The sequence below is a fragment of the Bombina bombina genome, chromosome 9 (genome assembly GCF_027579735.1).
Source record: "Bombina bombina isolate aBomBom1 chromosome 9, aBomBom1.pri, whole genome shotgun sequence".
NCBI lineage: Eukaryota > Metazoa > Chordata > Amphibia > Anura > Bombinatoridae > Bombina > Bombina bombina.
The window spans coordinates 236,888,518-236,904,555 of record NC_069507.1 but is presented as its reverse complement, the minus strand read 5'-3'; the positions used below and the strand labels follow the sequence as shown (position 1 = coordinate 236,904,555).

At 38.5% G+C, this 16,038-nt stretch overlaps 1 protein-coding gene across 1 annotated transcript in view; it reads left to right on the top strand.

Annotated features, from left to right (window-relative positions):
- NHLRC2 (NHL repeat containing 2) overlaps window positions 1-11,078 on the top strand; it is an 85,725-nt gene extending 74,647 nt beyond the window's left edge. Inside the window, exons 10-11 of the mRNA XM_053692696.1 lie at window positions 8,998-9,214; window positions 10,177-11,078. Of these exons, the coding sequence (XP_053548671.1) occupies window positions 8,998-9,214; window positions 10,177-10,430 (471 nt within the window). The 3' untranslated portion in view covers window positions 10,431-11,078. The remainder of the gene's footprint in view (window positions 1-8,997; window positions 9,215-10,176) is intronic.
- Window positions 11,079-16,038: the final 4,960 nt, after the last annotated feature.

The following is a 16,038-nucleotide window of genomic DNA, read 5'->3' as shown; positions in this document are numbered from 1 at the left end:
GTAAACCTAAAGATACTTCGAGACTCCAGTACTGTCAAACTTACAAATAAGCAGAGAAGGCTTAATTCTATCACTAAGCAGATTTTAAAGAAGAATTAGAGACACACAATTTATTAGACACTTGGACGACTCTTTACGGCCAGACGAATGATTACACATATTATTCACCCGCCCATAAAACATATACTAAATTGGATTATATATATATTAGCCAAACTCTGATCCCTAATCTAATTTCATCATCCATACACACAGCAGTTTGGTCGGACCACTCTATAATACAAATTCATTTAAAAGGAATAGTGGATGTAAACAGGCAGAGATCATGGACATATGATCCCTCGTTACTAAAACATCCAGATATACACAATAGAATTTTAAATAGTATTAATGAATACTGGAGGATAATGTTAACCCCGCAGTTAAACCGCTTATGGTATGGGCAGCACACAAACCATACATTAGGGGGCTGATCATCAAAGAAAAAGCTTTATACCTAAAGAGAATAAGACTGGCGGTAGAAGCCCTACAACAAGAAATAGAAGCTCTCGAAAAAAGGCATCAAGCCACATTGTCCCAAATAACCTTAACCACACTAACTAATAAAAGAAAAGAACTAACCAAAATACTGACTGATAATTCCATGAGGGCCATACACAAACTAAAGTCATATTATTTTTTATATGCCAATAAGCCTGATAGGTTTCTAGCCAACAAATTAAGAGAAAAAACAAAATCCTTCACTATAGCGCAATTACAAAAAAGGGATGGCACAATGACCTCCCACCCCCAGGAAATAGTAGAAGAATTCGCCAAATATTATGAAGACCTGTATGATGGCAAAAAAGTTAATCACTCCCCACAGATAACAAAATTAAGGGAACAAATTCTAGAAAAAGCTTCCCTACCTAGATTAGATATAGAAGAGGCAAAACATTTAGAAGCAGAGATCTCAGTACAAGAGGGTAGCACTAGCCGTCAAAGAACTTAAAAGGGGTAAATCAGCGGGACCAGACGTGTACTCAGGGGATTATTACAAATTATTCAATGCAGACTTGATTGCCCACCTACACAAATACTGTAATGATATCCTTGGAGGGGCTAAGATTCCACCGGAGTTGCTTCAAGCCAAGATTGTTGTAATTCCTAAGTCAGGGAAAAACCCTAATTTAGCACAAAATTATAGACCAATCTCGCTGATTAACCAGGATGTGAAGATCTTCACAAAGATCCTGGTGAACAGGCTTAAACAACGATTACCTACATTGGTCCATCCTGACCAGGTGGGCTTCATCACAGAGAGTGAAGCACCTGATAATATTCGGCGTACGGTGGCTCTGGTGGAATACTTGAAAAACACAGGAACGCCTTCTTTGCTCCTGTCTTTGGATGCGGAGAAGGCGTTCGACAGGGTAGATTGGGGATACATGCAGGCGGTCCTACAACATTTGGGAACAAATTTTTAGAGGCAATCAAAAACATTTACTCCTATCCAACAGCAACAATTAGAGCGGCGAGTTATCAGTCGAGAGCTATAAAGATCTTGAATGGTACCCGTCAAGGGTGCCCTCTGTCTCCTCTGCTGTTTGCTTTGTGTGTAGAGCCGCTGGCAGCCTGAATTCTGGCAACATATTAGGAGTCAAAACACATAGGAGGGAATACAAATTAACACTGTTTGCCGATGATATTTTATTGTCAATAACGAATCCCATGCTCTCCCTACCCAATCTTTATCAGTTATTAGAGGAGTTTTCTAGGGTATCGGGCTTTAAGATCAACTCAGAAAAATGTGAAGCTCTTCCCTTGTCTTTACTAGTCCATACAAGAAAATTGATAGAGATTAACTTTGATTTTAAATGGGCAAGTGGGTACATCAAATACCTAGGCATCAATATCACTGACTCAATAGAAAAACTCTATGCAATTAACTATACCCCAATATATAACTATAAGGAAAGATATATCTAAATGGAAAAAGGGCAGTTTCTCATGGCATGGACGGTTAGCAGCCATAAAAATGAACATATTACCCAGTTTATTATACTTATTTCGAGCATTACCGATCAAAATCCCACTGAAAGAACTAGAGGAGATGCAAGGCGAACTTATGAAATTTATTAGGGGACAGAAAACAGCTAGGTTAGCTGCTCATACTCTAAAACTACAAAACAGTTGGGAGGGATAGGAGTTCCCAACCTTAGGGATTACTATCAGGCGGCCAGAGTGGCTCAATGCGCTCTTCTACATAAAGATTGTCGAGATATGACTTGGCCACTAGTTGAAGCGGAAATAGGGGGGCTAGACAATCCAGGAGAGATACTATGGAATCCGATTAACACGGGACCACACTGTCGTGCTAAATTAAAAGTTACTGAGGATTCCAAGGCTATATGGAAATCTCTAACCAAAACACTAAGCTTAATGTCCACACAGACCACTATCATACCGATTAGGTTACTACTACCAACAGATTTTCAAAAACAAGTAACTAAATGGGAAAATAATGGGTTATACAGGGTAGCAGACTTTATGGATAAGGGGAAAATATTGACTTTCACTCAAATAGGAGATAAGGTTTCACCAGACCCATTACATTGGTTTGTTTACCTTCAAATTTCACATGCAATACATAACTACAGAAAGGGAGCAAAGGATACAACACACACAACCTTAGAGCAACTTATCCTAACACCAGGCAGACAGAAAAAAATGATCACACGCCTCTATCTAGCCATTCAAAGTGCACATAACACCACAAAACCGAAGCTCTACTCCAACTGGGAACAAGACCTAGATATAACTCACGATAAAGATGAGTGGAATCAGATATTCTCAGAGTCAAGCAGAGGATTAATTGGGGCAGACCTGATAGAAAATATAATTAAAACAGCATACCGATGGTATCTTACCCCAATTGAAGACCTCACATTATACTACTCAATGTAATAGACTATGCTATCGTGGATGTGGGATGGTGGGCATGTGAGAAAAACTCACATTACTGGTTAAAAAAATTCTGGGCGACTCATTCACACTGTCAGCTGCAAAGGCTTTATTACATATCCATCTGGATTCCCTAAACTCGGCTTCTAATAAATGGGTGAACATAGTGTGTACTGCCACTAGAGTCTGCATTGCTAGAAAGTGGAAGGTGGGGGCACCAGAATGGAGAGAGGTGCTAGATAAAATTGAGGACATATATCAGATGTCTGAGTCAGCAGCATGGATGCAGGGTAGTGTGGAAATTTTTCAAAATATATGGTTTCATTGGACCCTCAATAAGCAATACAAAGAGAGATAAAATGGAGAATGACTTACTGATAACACTCCACCCTTGAAGTCACTCAAACTGTTATAGCTGAGAAATACTCATGAAGGAGAGAGGGAGGGAGTATCTGATGTTTTTTTTTCTTTATGTGTTAAGAATGAATGGTAAAATTTTTCTTTTTCTTTATGGAAGACACCGCTCTACGGAAAAGGTTTATAATTTAAAGTTTAATAGTTTTACTGTTAGGGGGGGAAGAGGGAGGGGGTGGAGGGATATAAAGGTAAATGGGAAAAATGTTTAAGATATGAACACAAAGACAGACTGTATAATCTATTGTTTCTCACAACTTCTATGTACTGTCATGATACTATTAATGTGACTTCTTAATAAAAAGTATTTCAACTAAAAATACACCTGCATCCTATTGTCAGGCTAATTTGTGTTTTGAATACATTGTTTATTTCCCAAACCTCCTAGTGCACCTTTGACATGCTGATTAGAATGGTAGACGGTAAAGCTCTGCTTGAGAGCTGCAACAGCTGCTTCTGATTGGCTGACTGGTTTTAACCAGCTCAGTAGCTGCACAGTGGGCTTCATGGGGTTTAATCACATACACCTAGATTTAGAGTTCTGCGGTAGCCGTCAAAAGCAGTGTTAAGGGGTCCTAACGCTGCTTTTTGCCGCCCGCAGGTATTTAGAGTCAGGTAGGTAAAGGTGTACCACTCACTTTCAAGCCGCGACTTTTCCATACCGCAGATCCCCTTTCGCCAATTGCGTAGCCTATCTTTTCAATGGGATCTTCCTAACGCTGGTATTTAGAGTCTTGGCTGAAGTGATCGGTAGAGCCTCTACCGACAAGACTCCTAACGCCAAAAAAAGTCAGTAGTTAAGAGCTTTATGGGCTAACGCCGGTTTATAAAGCTCTTACCTACTGTGCTCTCAAGTACACTAACACCCATAAACTACCTATGTACCCCTAAACCAAGGTCCCCCCACATCGCCGCTACTATAATAAAAAAATTGAACCCCTAATCTGCCGACCGCACACCGCCGCCACCTACATTATCCCTATGAACCCCTAATCTGCTGCCCCTAACATCGCAGACACCTACATAATATTTATTAACCCCTAATCTGCACCCCCCCTAACGTCGCCGCTACCTAACTACACTTATTAACCCCTTATCTGCCGACCTGAACTCGCCGCCACTATTAATAAATTGTATTAACCCCTAATCTGCCCTCCCTAACATCGCCGCCACCTAACTTCAAGTATTAACCCCTAATCTGCCAACCGGACCTCGACGCTACTCTAATAAATGTATTAACCCCTAAAGCTAAGTCGAAGCCTAACCATAACACCCCCCTAAATTAAATATAATTTTAATCTAACGAAATAAATTAAATCTTATTAACTAAAGTATTCCTATTTAAAACTAAATACTTACCTGTAAAATAAACTAATATAGCTACAATATAACGAATAATTATATTGTAGCTATTTTAGGATTTATATTTATTTTACAGGCAACTTTGTATTTATTTAACCTTGGTACAATAGCTATTAAATAGTTATTAACTATTTAATAGCTACCTAGTTAAAATAATTACAAAATTACCGGTAAAATAGATCCTAACCTAAGTTACAATTAAACATAACACTACACTGTCAATAAATTAATTAAATAAATTACCTACAATTACATACAATTAAATAAACTAAACTAAATTACAACAAAAAAAAAACACAATTACAAAAAATAAAAAAAGATTACAAGAATATTAGGCTAAGTACACCTACTCTAAGCCCCCTAATAAAATAAAAAAGCCCCCCAAAATAATAAAGGTCCCTACCCTATTCTAAATTAAAAAGTAACCAGCTCTTTTACCAGCGGGGCATGCCCCAAAGTAATCAGCTCTTTTGCCTGTAAAAAAAACACAATACCACCCCCCAACATTTCAACCCACCACCCACATACCCCTACTTTAACCCAAACCCCCCATAAATAAACCTAACACTACCCCCCTGAAGATCTCCCTACCATGAGTCGTGTTCACCCAGCCGGGCCGAAGTCTTCATCTGATGGTGCAGAAGAGGAAATCCAGACCGGCAGAAGTCTTCATCCTATCCGGGCAGAAGAGGACATCCGGACTGGCAGACATCTTCATCCAAGTGGCATCTTCTATCTTCATCCATCCAACGAGGAGCGGCTCCATCTTCAAGACCTCCGGCGCAGAACATCCTTCTTCCCCGACGACTAGACGACGAATGACGGTTCCTTTAAATTACGTCATCCACGATGGCGTCCCTCGAATTCCGATTGGCTAATAGGATTCTATCAGCCAATTGGAATTAAGGTAGGAAAAACTGATTGGCTGATTGAATCAGCCAATCAGAGTCAAGTTCAATCCGATTGGCTGATCCAATCAGCCAATCAGATTGAGCTTGCATTCTATTGGCTGTTCCGATCAGCCAATAGAATGCGAGCTCAATCTGATCGGCTGATTTAATCAGCCAATCAGATTTTTCCTACTTTAATTCCGATTGGCTGATAGAATCCTATCACCCAATCGGAATTCGAGGGAACCTTCATTTGGCAAGTAGGCGTCAGTGAAGAAGGATGGATCCGCGTCGGCTGGAAGAAGATCGCTCCGCTCCGGATGGATGAAGCTAGAAGATGCCGCTTGGATGAAGATGTCTGCCGGTCCAGATGGCCTCTTCTGCCCGGATAGGATGAAGACTTCTGCCGGTCTGGATGTCCTCTTCTGCCCCATCGGATGAAGACTTCGGCCCGGCTGGGTGAACACGACTCAAGGTAGGGAGATCTTCAGGGGGGTAGTGTTAGGTTTATTTAAGGGGGGTTTGGGTTAGAGTAGGGGTATGTGGGTGGTGGGTTTTAATGTGGGGGGTTGTATTTTTTTTTTTACAGGCAAAAGAGCTGATTACTTTGGGGCATGACCCGCAAAAATCCCCTTTAAGGGCTGGTAAAAGAGCTGGTTACTTTTTAATTTAGAATAGGGTAGGGACCTTTATTATTTCGGGGTTTTTTTTTATTTTATTAGGGGGGCTTAGAGTAGGTGTACTTAGCCTAATATTCTTGTAATCTTTTTTTATTTTTTGTAATTTAGTGTTTTGTTTTTTTGTTGTAATTTAGTTTAGTTTATTTAATTGTATGTAATTGTAGGTAATTTATTTAAGTAATTTATTGATAGTGTAGTGTTAGGTTTAATTGTAACTTAGGTTAGGATTTATTTTACAGGTAATTTTGTAATTATTTTAACTAGGTAGTTATTAAATAGTTAATAACTATTTAATAGCTATTGTACCTAGTTAAAATAAATACAAAGTTGCCTGTAAAATAAATATAAATCCTAAAATAGCTACAATATAATTATTCGTTATATTGTAGCTATATTAGGGGTTTTTTTTACAGGCAGATTTAGTTTTAAATAGGAATACTTTAGTTAATAAGATTTAAATTATTTTGTTAGATTAAAATTATATTTAAGTTAGGGGGGTGTTAGGGTTTGGGTTAGACTTAGCTTTAGGGGTTAATACATTTTAATAGACTAGCTGCGAGGTCCGGTCGGCAGATTAGGGGTTAATACTTGAAGTTAGGTGGCGGCAATGTTAGGGAGGGCAGATTAGGGGTTAATACTATTTATTATAGGGTTTGCAAGGCGGGAGTGCGGCGGTTTACGGGTTAATACATTTATTATAGTGGCGGCGAGGTCCGGTCGGCAGATTAGGGGTTGATAAATGTAGGTAGGTGGCGGCGACGTTGGGGGGGGCAGATTAGGGGTTAATAAATATAATATAGGGGTCGGCGGTGTTAGGAGCAGCAGATTAGGGGTACATAGGTATAATGTAGGTTGCGGCAGTGTACGGAGCAGCAGATTAGGGGTTAATAATGTAATGCAGGTGTCAGTGATAGCGGGGGCGGCAGATTAGGGGTTAATAAGTGTAAGGTTAGGGGTGTTTAGACTCAGGGTTCATGTTAGGGTGTTAGGTGCAGACTTAGAGAGTGTTTCCCCATAGGAAACAATGGGGCTGCGTTTTGCAGGTGTTTATTTTCATCCCAAACTGCCCCATTGTTTCCTATGGGGGAATCGTGCACGAGCACGTTTTGTCAGCTTACCGCTACCGTAAGCAACGCTGGTATTGAGGGTTGAAGTGACAGTAAATTATGCTCAACGCTCCCATTTTTGAGCCTATTGCAGCCCCTCAGACAACTCTAAATACCAGCGTTGTCTTAAGGGTGCGTTGGGAAAAAAAGCTGCGTTAGCTACGCGGGTCTTTACCGACAAAACTCTAAATCTAGGCAATAGTTATCTGGTGTCAGCAATGCAAAAATGACATGTCGTAAGTAAGGAATTTGAACTTGACATTTTTACAATGCCCGTTTAATTGTTCTTCCTTTTTCTAAGTCCACTTGTTAGAGGCAGCAGCTTTCATAACTAAGAGATAACTGAAGAAATCCTTTTCTGGAATGTTTAAACAAGTGTTTTAATTGATTACATCATGCCTAGTTTTTCACTCAAGGGCAAACTTGTAAAAAAAAAAAAGAACACTCCGTTTTGTTTTCCTTATAAAGTGGGCGTCTGTACATCAATCTTCCCGACAGAAGATAATTCAGAGGTTAATTATATTGGAATACCTGCCAGTTTAATGAGACCCGTCAGTCATCAAATAAAACACTCCCCCCCCCCCCACACTATTATTAGCCTGTGCGCCCACACAGCATAATGCATTATATGTATCTTTATTTTACATTTACCTCCAGAAGCTGTGTGTCCTTTCTTTATACTAGTAAACTAGCAAATACAATGTGATTAGTTAACCCAGAAGTCAGACTGTTTTATTTATATGTCATGATCTTTTTCCCTTTACTAAGAGGGCATAGTAAGTAACACGTGTCTATCATATATCTTGAAGAACAACAGTTATACACGTTAAAATACATTTTAGTAAAACTAACTTGAGAGACATGTTTATGCACAGCTGATACATATATCTATGTATCTATTACCCACTGACTGATAGTGACAACTCCTGTGATACAAATTGGTCAAATTGAATTATTCAGCACAAAAATATGTAATTAAAAAAAAATAAGTAGCATATTAAAATAAAAAAAACTTGCAAATTTGGGCCAACTGGCATGTTTGAGATTTGAGGGTGCTACAGTAATGAATAGAATTGCATAGCACTCTGCTAGTTCTACCATTGCACATTTCACTATGGAATTGGCCACACCCTCTTCCAGACACGCCCCAATATTTAGGGCCTAGCACTGACGGAATGTTCAGTATGTATTCCCCTTCTTTTATTTGTATACATGTTACTTTGGTTATCAGTGTATGCAGTACTTAGGTATCAATGTGGAGCGATTGTAAAGACTACTATGTTTAAAAAAAAAAAAAAAAAAAAAAAGTCTGTTTTTTGGTTTATAGGATACCTATGAGGATTGTTAATGGTAGTTTTGTCTGTAATGCTTTCACTAGCGCATTGGCCATGCATAACATGATAAATATTTCACTTCTGCTAAACTAGAAGGCTTGTTTTGCATATTTTTGAAAGTATTACATTTTTACATAGTGATATAACACAAGAACTGCTTCATCTAAATTGATTGTAATCATCATATGTAGTTATTACACTATTGTAAATGTTTTAATCTATACATGGACCAGATTTGATGATTTAAGGATTCTTACGTCTCTTGCAGTTTCCTTTATTGGCCAGTGAATGGGCAGATACAGTGGACAGTAAAATACCAATGAAGATCCAGATTCCGAAGTTACCGAAGTCCGCGCCGAACGTCACACTGGAACCCTTGTCTGTATCGCCAAACAAACCTTTACAATATTTATTAAAACTTAACCTTCCAGAGGGGTCAAAATTAACAAACGACGCCCCGAGCTTCTGGTTTCTAACTGCCGAAGGTAAGTACTCTGTACAGTTTACTATCACATTGTTGTGACAAAAGTGTGATACAATTCCAGATACAAAAACAATGGTCTCAGATTTTAAAGATGACAATATTATGGGGGTATAATATCATCACATAAGCAGGACGTACTCTCTTTAACCCCTTGCATTTTTTATCCCTTACCATTAAATTGGTATCAGTGTAGGTTTATATTAGGATTAGATAGATATTTTGCCTTCATTGACATTAAAATGATAGGAAAGTAAAAATTAAACGTGCATTATTCAGATAGAGCACGTCATTTTAAGACACTTTTAAATGCACTTCTATTTTCAAATGTGCTTCATTCTCTTGGTATCTCTTGTTGAAAAAGAATATGCACATATCCTACACTAGTGCGGGCTCGCTGCTGATTGGTGCCGGCACACATTTGTCACTTGTGATTGGCTAACTAGATGTGGTCAGCTAGCTGCCAGTAGTGGAATGCTTCTCCTTCAGCAAAGGATAACAAGATAAGAAAGCAAATTTGATAATAGAAGTAAATTGGAATTTTTTTTTAAGTTTAAGTTCCATCCAAAGCCTAACATTTTTGGGGGCTTTCCTGTCCATTTAACACTAAATACATTTTATAAGCACAGTATTGAGGTTATTTCCCGCCTCCCTCTAGTCATGGGTGCTGCCATATTGAAATCTAGTTGTCATTGCATTCCAGTAGTGATGCATTTGTACATGCGCAGTACTGTAGGTTCCAACATGACTGCATCTATAACTAGAGGGAGATTTATTTAGTGTTAAAAGTCCCTATAAATTAACATTGTAGTGATACTAATGCAAATGCTGTTGTTATTAGATATCCTATGTACCAGTTTCCAATAACAATGAAATACTTTAACTACCTTTATGTAAATACAACCAAAACAATAAAGCAAGAAACTGATTACTGGTGAGCTGCAGCTGATATTTTTGCTTCCCCAGGTCATGAATGGCTTCTTGAAGGTCAGAAGGTGAATGGAGAGATTGTGAGTCTGACAAAACCAAGTCAAATAGACCTGCGGATTCCACTGGAACCAGCATTCCCAGAAGCTGTTTTATGCATTGGTGCATTTGTATATTACTGCAGCCAGGATAGCAATCTTTGCATGATGAAGGCCGTCTCGTTTACTCAGCGTTTACAAATAATTCCTGGAACAACAAGCAGTTCGCTGGATCTCACCTACACATTCAAATAACAGCATAAATACTGTTATACTGAATACCAAAGTTAGTGTAGGATTTGCAATATCTTCTAACCTTTTATATCAGTGTGCAGGGTTTTGTAATGTATGAAATACCAGAAAGCAGGTGTTAATTTATTATTAGGATAAGAAGGTTTGGGCCCATAGCAGCAAATTTCAAGGTCCTGTAGATAATTCAAGTTTTGTTACCAGATGTAAAAAAATATATATATCCTGGTTCCACTTGGTGTTCTGTTTGTGAAGGATTTTTTTAAGGGGACATGAAACCCTAAATTTTTCTTTCATCATTCATATAGAGCCTACAGGTTTAAACGCCTTTCCAATTTACTGCTATTATCAAATTAGCTCTGCTCTCTTGGTATCTTTGGTTGAAGGAAACAGCAATGCACTACTGGAAGCTAGCTGAAGAAATCAGTTGAGCCAATGACAAGAGGCATATATGTACCAATTCAAAAAATATAAACGATAAAGGCAATTATATGTCAAGCTCCTCTAAAACACTGTACCTGTATTACAGTACTTAAAATATCTATAAAAAAAAATAAAAAACATAGAGGAGCGCTCAAACAGCTAAAGACATACATTTTATTACATTTATTACATACAATATTAAAAGAGTGTGCATTTTGTACTTATTCACACTTGTAATACAAAAAACTTATAACATATCTTCTAATAAAATCAATAGAGTTGAATATATGTTCTTATATTATTAAACAGTGCTATTGCAGCTTTTCAAAACAGACCACTTATTGAAAAAGCCAAAACAACTTTGTTTCTTTCGTCTAAACATGTGGTTCTTACTGGCCAATAATATGCCTCAAACTTTGTTACCCTTAAATTCAAATTGTAACGGTTTTGGCAATTATATATACACAATGTTAAAAAATCTTAATGTTGCGGAAAAGTTTCAAAACTAGTATTGTGCTGATCCTTGTTTATTGTAATCTTTTCACACTTATCTGTTTTTCCTTTTTGATTTCTTGGTTAGTGTTACCGTCAGTTTTCTTTATAGGTGTTCACTCTGTCGCTCTCCTTCCTGCTTATGCCCCAAAAGTGTTTCGGATCTCCAAATATTGCCTTCCGATGACACAGATCTCTCATCTATTATGTGTCTCCAGGCTCCACAATCCACCTCGGTGCTGCAGGGTTCACACAGAGCTGATGTACATTTCCTGCACCCCCTTAGATATCCGGAAACTGCCACGCCACTTATAATCCTAAAGCCCATTTTCTGACGTTCCTTGTTTGTTTATTCTTCCGTGTGGCTGCTTTTTATTGCTTTTAATTTCAAAAGCTTCTCATAGTATATGATCAACGCGTTTCAGCTCGTTATAAGCCTTTTTCAAGATCAAGAATAAACGAACAAGGAACGTCAGAAAACGGGCTTTAGAATTATAAGTGCCGTGGCAGTTCCGGATATCTAAGGAGGTGCAGGAAATGTACATCAGCTCTGTGTGAACCCTGCAGCACCGAGGTGGATTGTGGAGCCTGGAGACAAATAATAGATGAGAGATCTGTGTCATCGGAAGGCAATCTTTGGAGATCCGAAACACTTTTGGGGCATAAGCAGGAGCGAGAGCGACAGAGTGAGCACCTATAAAGAAAACTGTTTGTTTGACGGTAACAGTAACCAAGAAATCAAAAAGGAAAAACAGATAAGTGTGAAAAGATTACAATAAACAAGGATCAGCACAATACTAGTTTTGAAACTTTTCCGCAACATTAAGAAGATTTTTTAACATTGTGTATATATAATTGCCAAAACCGTTACAATTTGAATTTAAGGGTAACGAGGTTTGAGGCATATTATTGGCCAGTAAGAACCACGTGTTTAGACGAAAGAAACAAAGTTGTTTTGGCTTTTTTTGAAAAGCTGCAATAGGACTGTTTAATAAGATAAGCACATATATTCAACTCGATTGATTTTATTAGAAGATATGTTATAAGTTTTTTGTGTTACAAGTGTGAATAAGTACAGAGTGCGCACTCTTTTAATATTGTATGTAATAAATTTTATGTCTAGCCGTTTAAGCGCTCCTCTATGTATGTACCAATTAGCAGCTAGCTCCCAGTGGTGCATTGCTGCTCCTGGATCTACCTAGGTATTGTTTTCAGCAAAGGATAGCTAGAGAATGAAGCAAATTAGAAGATAGAAGTAAATTGGAAAGTTGTTTAAAATGACATGCTCTATCAGAATTGTGAAAGAAAAATTGGGGTTTCTTATCCCTTTAAGCAATAGACAAGCTACTAAATATATAGAATTATAAGTTAAACATGAGAACGGTAACGTTTTATTTAGGGCAGCGTGATACTTTATGAAGAACAATCACAACGTTCTAAGCTAAGATGTTATAATAAAAGAGCTTTTAAATTAATGGAAAAAAGTGCCGTGAAAGACTGACACCTGCGTTTATCCATGAAATAGACACAATTCTACTGCACGACTAATTCACTATAGCAAATAAGTAGCACTTACAGCCGAACGTGCCTTCATGATCTTCTTCTAATGCACTTAAACGGACATGGAAGTCCCATTTTTATCAAACAAATAAACCCAGCCTAAAACAGCTTGTGTTTACTTAAATGTACTTATGTGTTTATGTGATTTAAGGGACATAAAGCACCTTGAGACTAATATAAAATGTTTATACATAGTAAACAAAAAAACATTGCAACATACGTGAATTATTTATTTTGCTCCTTTCCTGTAATTTAACTGTGTAAATGGTGGAGAGGGAGTTTTATCATTTGAAAACAATTAAAGCAAATTAAGTGTTAATATATTCAGAAAGATTTAACACTTGACTGGTGTTATTTGCAGAAAAGCCCTGAAATTACAGCTCTTTAACCAAACATGGCTTACATATTACAGCGTTTGTTGGTTTGTTTTATTAATTCCCCAATTTAATGCACCTTTTCAAAATCTATTGATTATCTAAAATGTAGGTGTGTGTATAAAAGAGGGCCTATCAAAAATGTCTGTTTTGTTTTAAATGGATGTGTCCTATGTTCTGCTGTATCACCACCATATATACTCCTTGCTGATCACCTATTAATACCTTATACACACAAATAGAACAGTCTGTTTCATTGTTATAATAAAAAAACACTAAGTGACTTATACTTAATAGAGATCATAGCAATTTGTATTATTAATCATTTTAAAAGATTTTGGGCTAGATTACAAGTGCATGCTACTGTGCTAACTTGCATGCGTATTACAAGTTGACAGTAAATGCGTACCACCAAGCACCAACGCACGAATGAAGACGTCATGTAAAAGATATGGGTTAAAAATAAATGTGCACCAAGCACAACATAAATGTATTAAAACACTCATATATACACATTATAAAATAAAAATGATTAATATAAATATTAATAAAACATGTTGATAATGGTTAAAAGGTATATTTTATATGACGAGGTGTTTTAATGGAAAGGGTTATATTTCTATTACAAGATATGACGAGTCCACGGATTTCATCCTTACTTATGGGATATCACCTCCTGGTCAGCAGGAGGAGGCAAAGAGCACCACCTCAGAGCTGTATATTTAGCTCCTCCCACCCCAGTCATTCTCTTTGCCTGTGTTAGTGATAGGCAGAGGTAAAGTGAGGTGTTAGTTTACATTCTTCAATCAAGAGATTTTTTATTTTTAAAATGGTACCAGTGAGTACTATTTTTCTCAGGGAGAAATCGTCATTCGATGACTCCCCAAGAGGGTGGAGACATATTATGTTCTGCCCTGATGATGATGATCTTAGCAAACATCTAAGATCCTGCTTGTTCCCACAGATCGGTTGAAGGTAGTGAAAAGAACATCTTCATTGTGTGGGACCGTGTCATGCTGCGCTCAGCATTGAGGTATGTTTAGTCATTTGCTTCTGGAGAAACTAGATATATCAGAACAGACTGACATTTATTCCCTATACCGGGGAGGGGTAATCTTTATGCACAGTGTAAAATGAAATGGTGTGCCTGGAATTCCCCTTTTTTTTTTTTTTTGGGGTGCTATCAACTGTGTTTTGTGCAGTTAACTTATGCTTCAGTATACTGTGTTGTGGGCTGACGCTGGGAGATGTGGATTGTTCCCCAAGGGCTAATGTTATCTGTGGTGAAACTTATTACTGGTCAGGGGAGTGTGTGTTTTAAAAGGGGCACATTGGCGGTTCTCTATTTTTATGGGGTTAAACCGACATTTTTTCTTCCCATGCGATTTCTCTGCTGGGGACTTGAATTGTGCTCACGATGGGCGGGGCCTAGTTTCGCGAGCTCAGCCGCGCAGTAGTCATCCGGATCCTCGATCGGCAGCAGGTCTCTGGGCTCCTGTGTGGCCTAAGTCTGTTTGTGTATGCAAGTTCACAAATAGACTTGGGAGCGCCGCTCACGGTATATTGTGTTTTTCTGGGGGCCGGTAGGCGCCGCAGCAGAGCTGTGGCGAGGTGCAAGTGTCAACAGTTTTGTTAAACTTTATGCATAGCTGAACTGGGCAAACAGAGTAATATTTGCTTGTATAGTGCTCCCTATTGTTGCAAAAATAATTTTTGTGGAGCAGAAACATTTTTGCGGTTTATTTTTAAAAGACACAGTAGGCTTGTTTTATTTAAAAAATGTTCCTATAAGTTTTGACTTTCAAAGTTAATTAGGATATGACTGCAATTATGTCATCCACCCTTACAGAAGGTTTATCTAAGTTGCCAGTGTTACAAGGCAGGCGTAGCAGGACAGAAGCCCATGTGGTCCCTGCGACTTCTGATGCTTTGATGGCTATCTCCGATGTATCCTCCCAGGCTCTGGATTGGGAGGTAGGGAGACCCTGTCTGAGGGGGAACTGTCTGACTCAGGAAGTGCATTGCCCCAGACAGATTCAGACGTCATGTCTTTCAGATTTAAACTTGAACACCTCCGCCTGTTGCTGCTAGAGGTTTTGATGACTCTGGGCGACTGTGACTCTATTGTGGTCCCACCAGAGAAATTGTGTAAGATGGACAAATACTTAGAGGTCCCTTCTTATTCCGATGTTTTTCTAGTTCCTAAGAGAATTTCGGACATTGTTGCAAGGTAATGGGGAAGACCGGGTATCCCGTTCTCTCCTTCCCCTATTTTTAAGAAAATGTACCCTATAGCTGACACCGTCCGGGACTCTTGGCAGACAGTCCCTAAGATGGAGGGAGCTATCTCTACCCTGGCGAAGTGTACGACTATTCCTATCAAGGACAGTTGTGCTTTCAAAGACCCCATGGATAAGAAGTTGGAGGGTCTTCTCAAAAAACTCTATGTTCATCAAGGGTTTTTATTGCAACCAACGGCCTGCATTGTAACAGTCACGACTGCGGCTGCTTTTTGGTTTGAAGCTCTAGAGGAGTCTCTTAGGACTGAGACTTCCTTGGAGGAAATACATGATAGAATTAAGGCCCTTAAGCTGGCTAATTCTTATATTACGGATGCTGCCTTTCAAGTCACCACATTGGCGGCTAAGAGTTTGGGATTCTCCATTTTTGCACGGAGAGCCCTGTGGTTGAAATCTTGGTCTGTGGATGTGTCCACTAAATCCAAGCTTTTGGCTATTCCTTTCAAGGGAAAGACCCTATTTCGG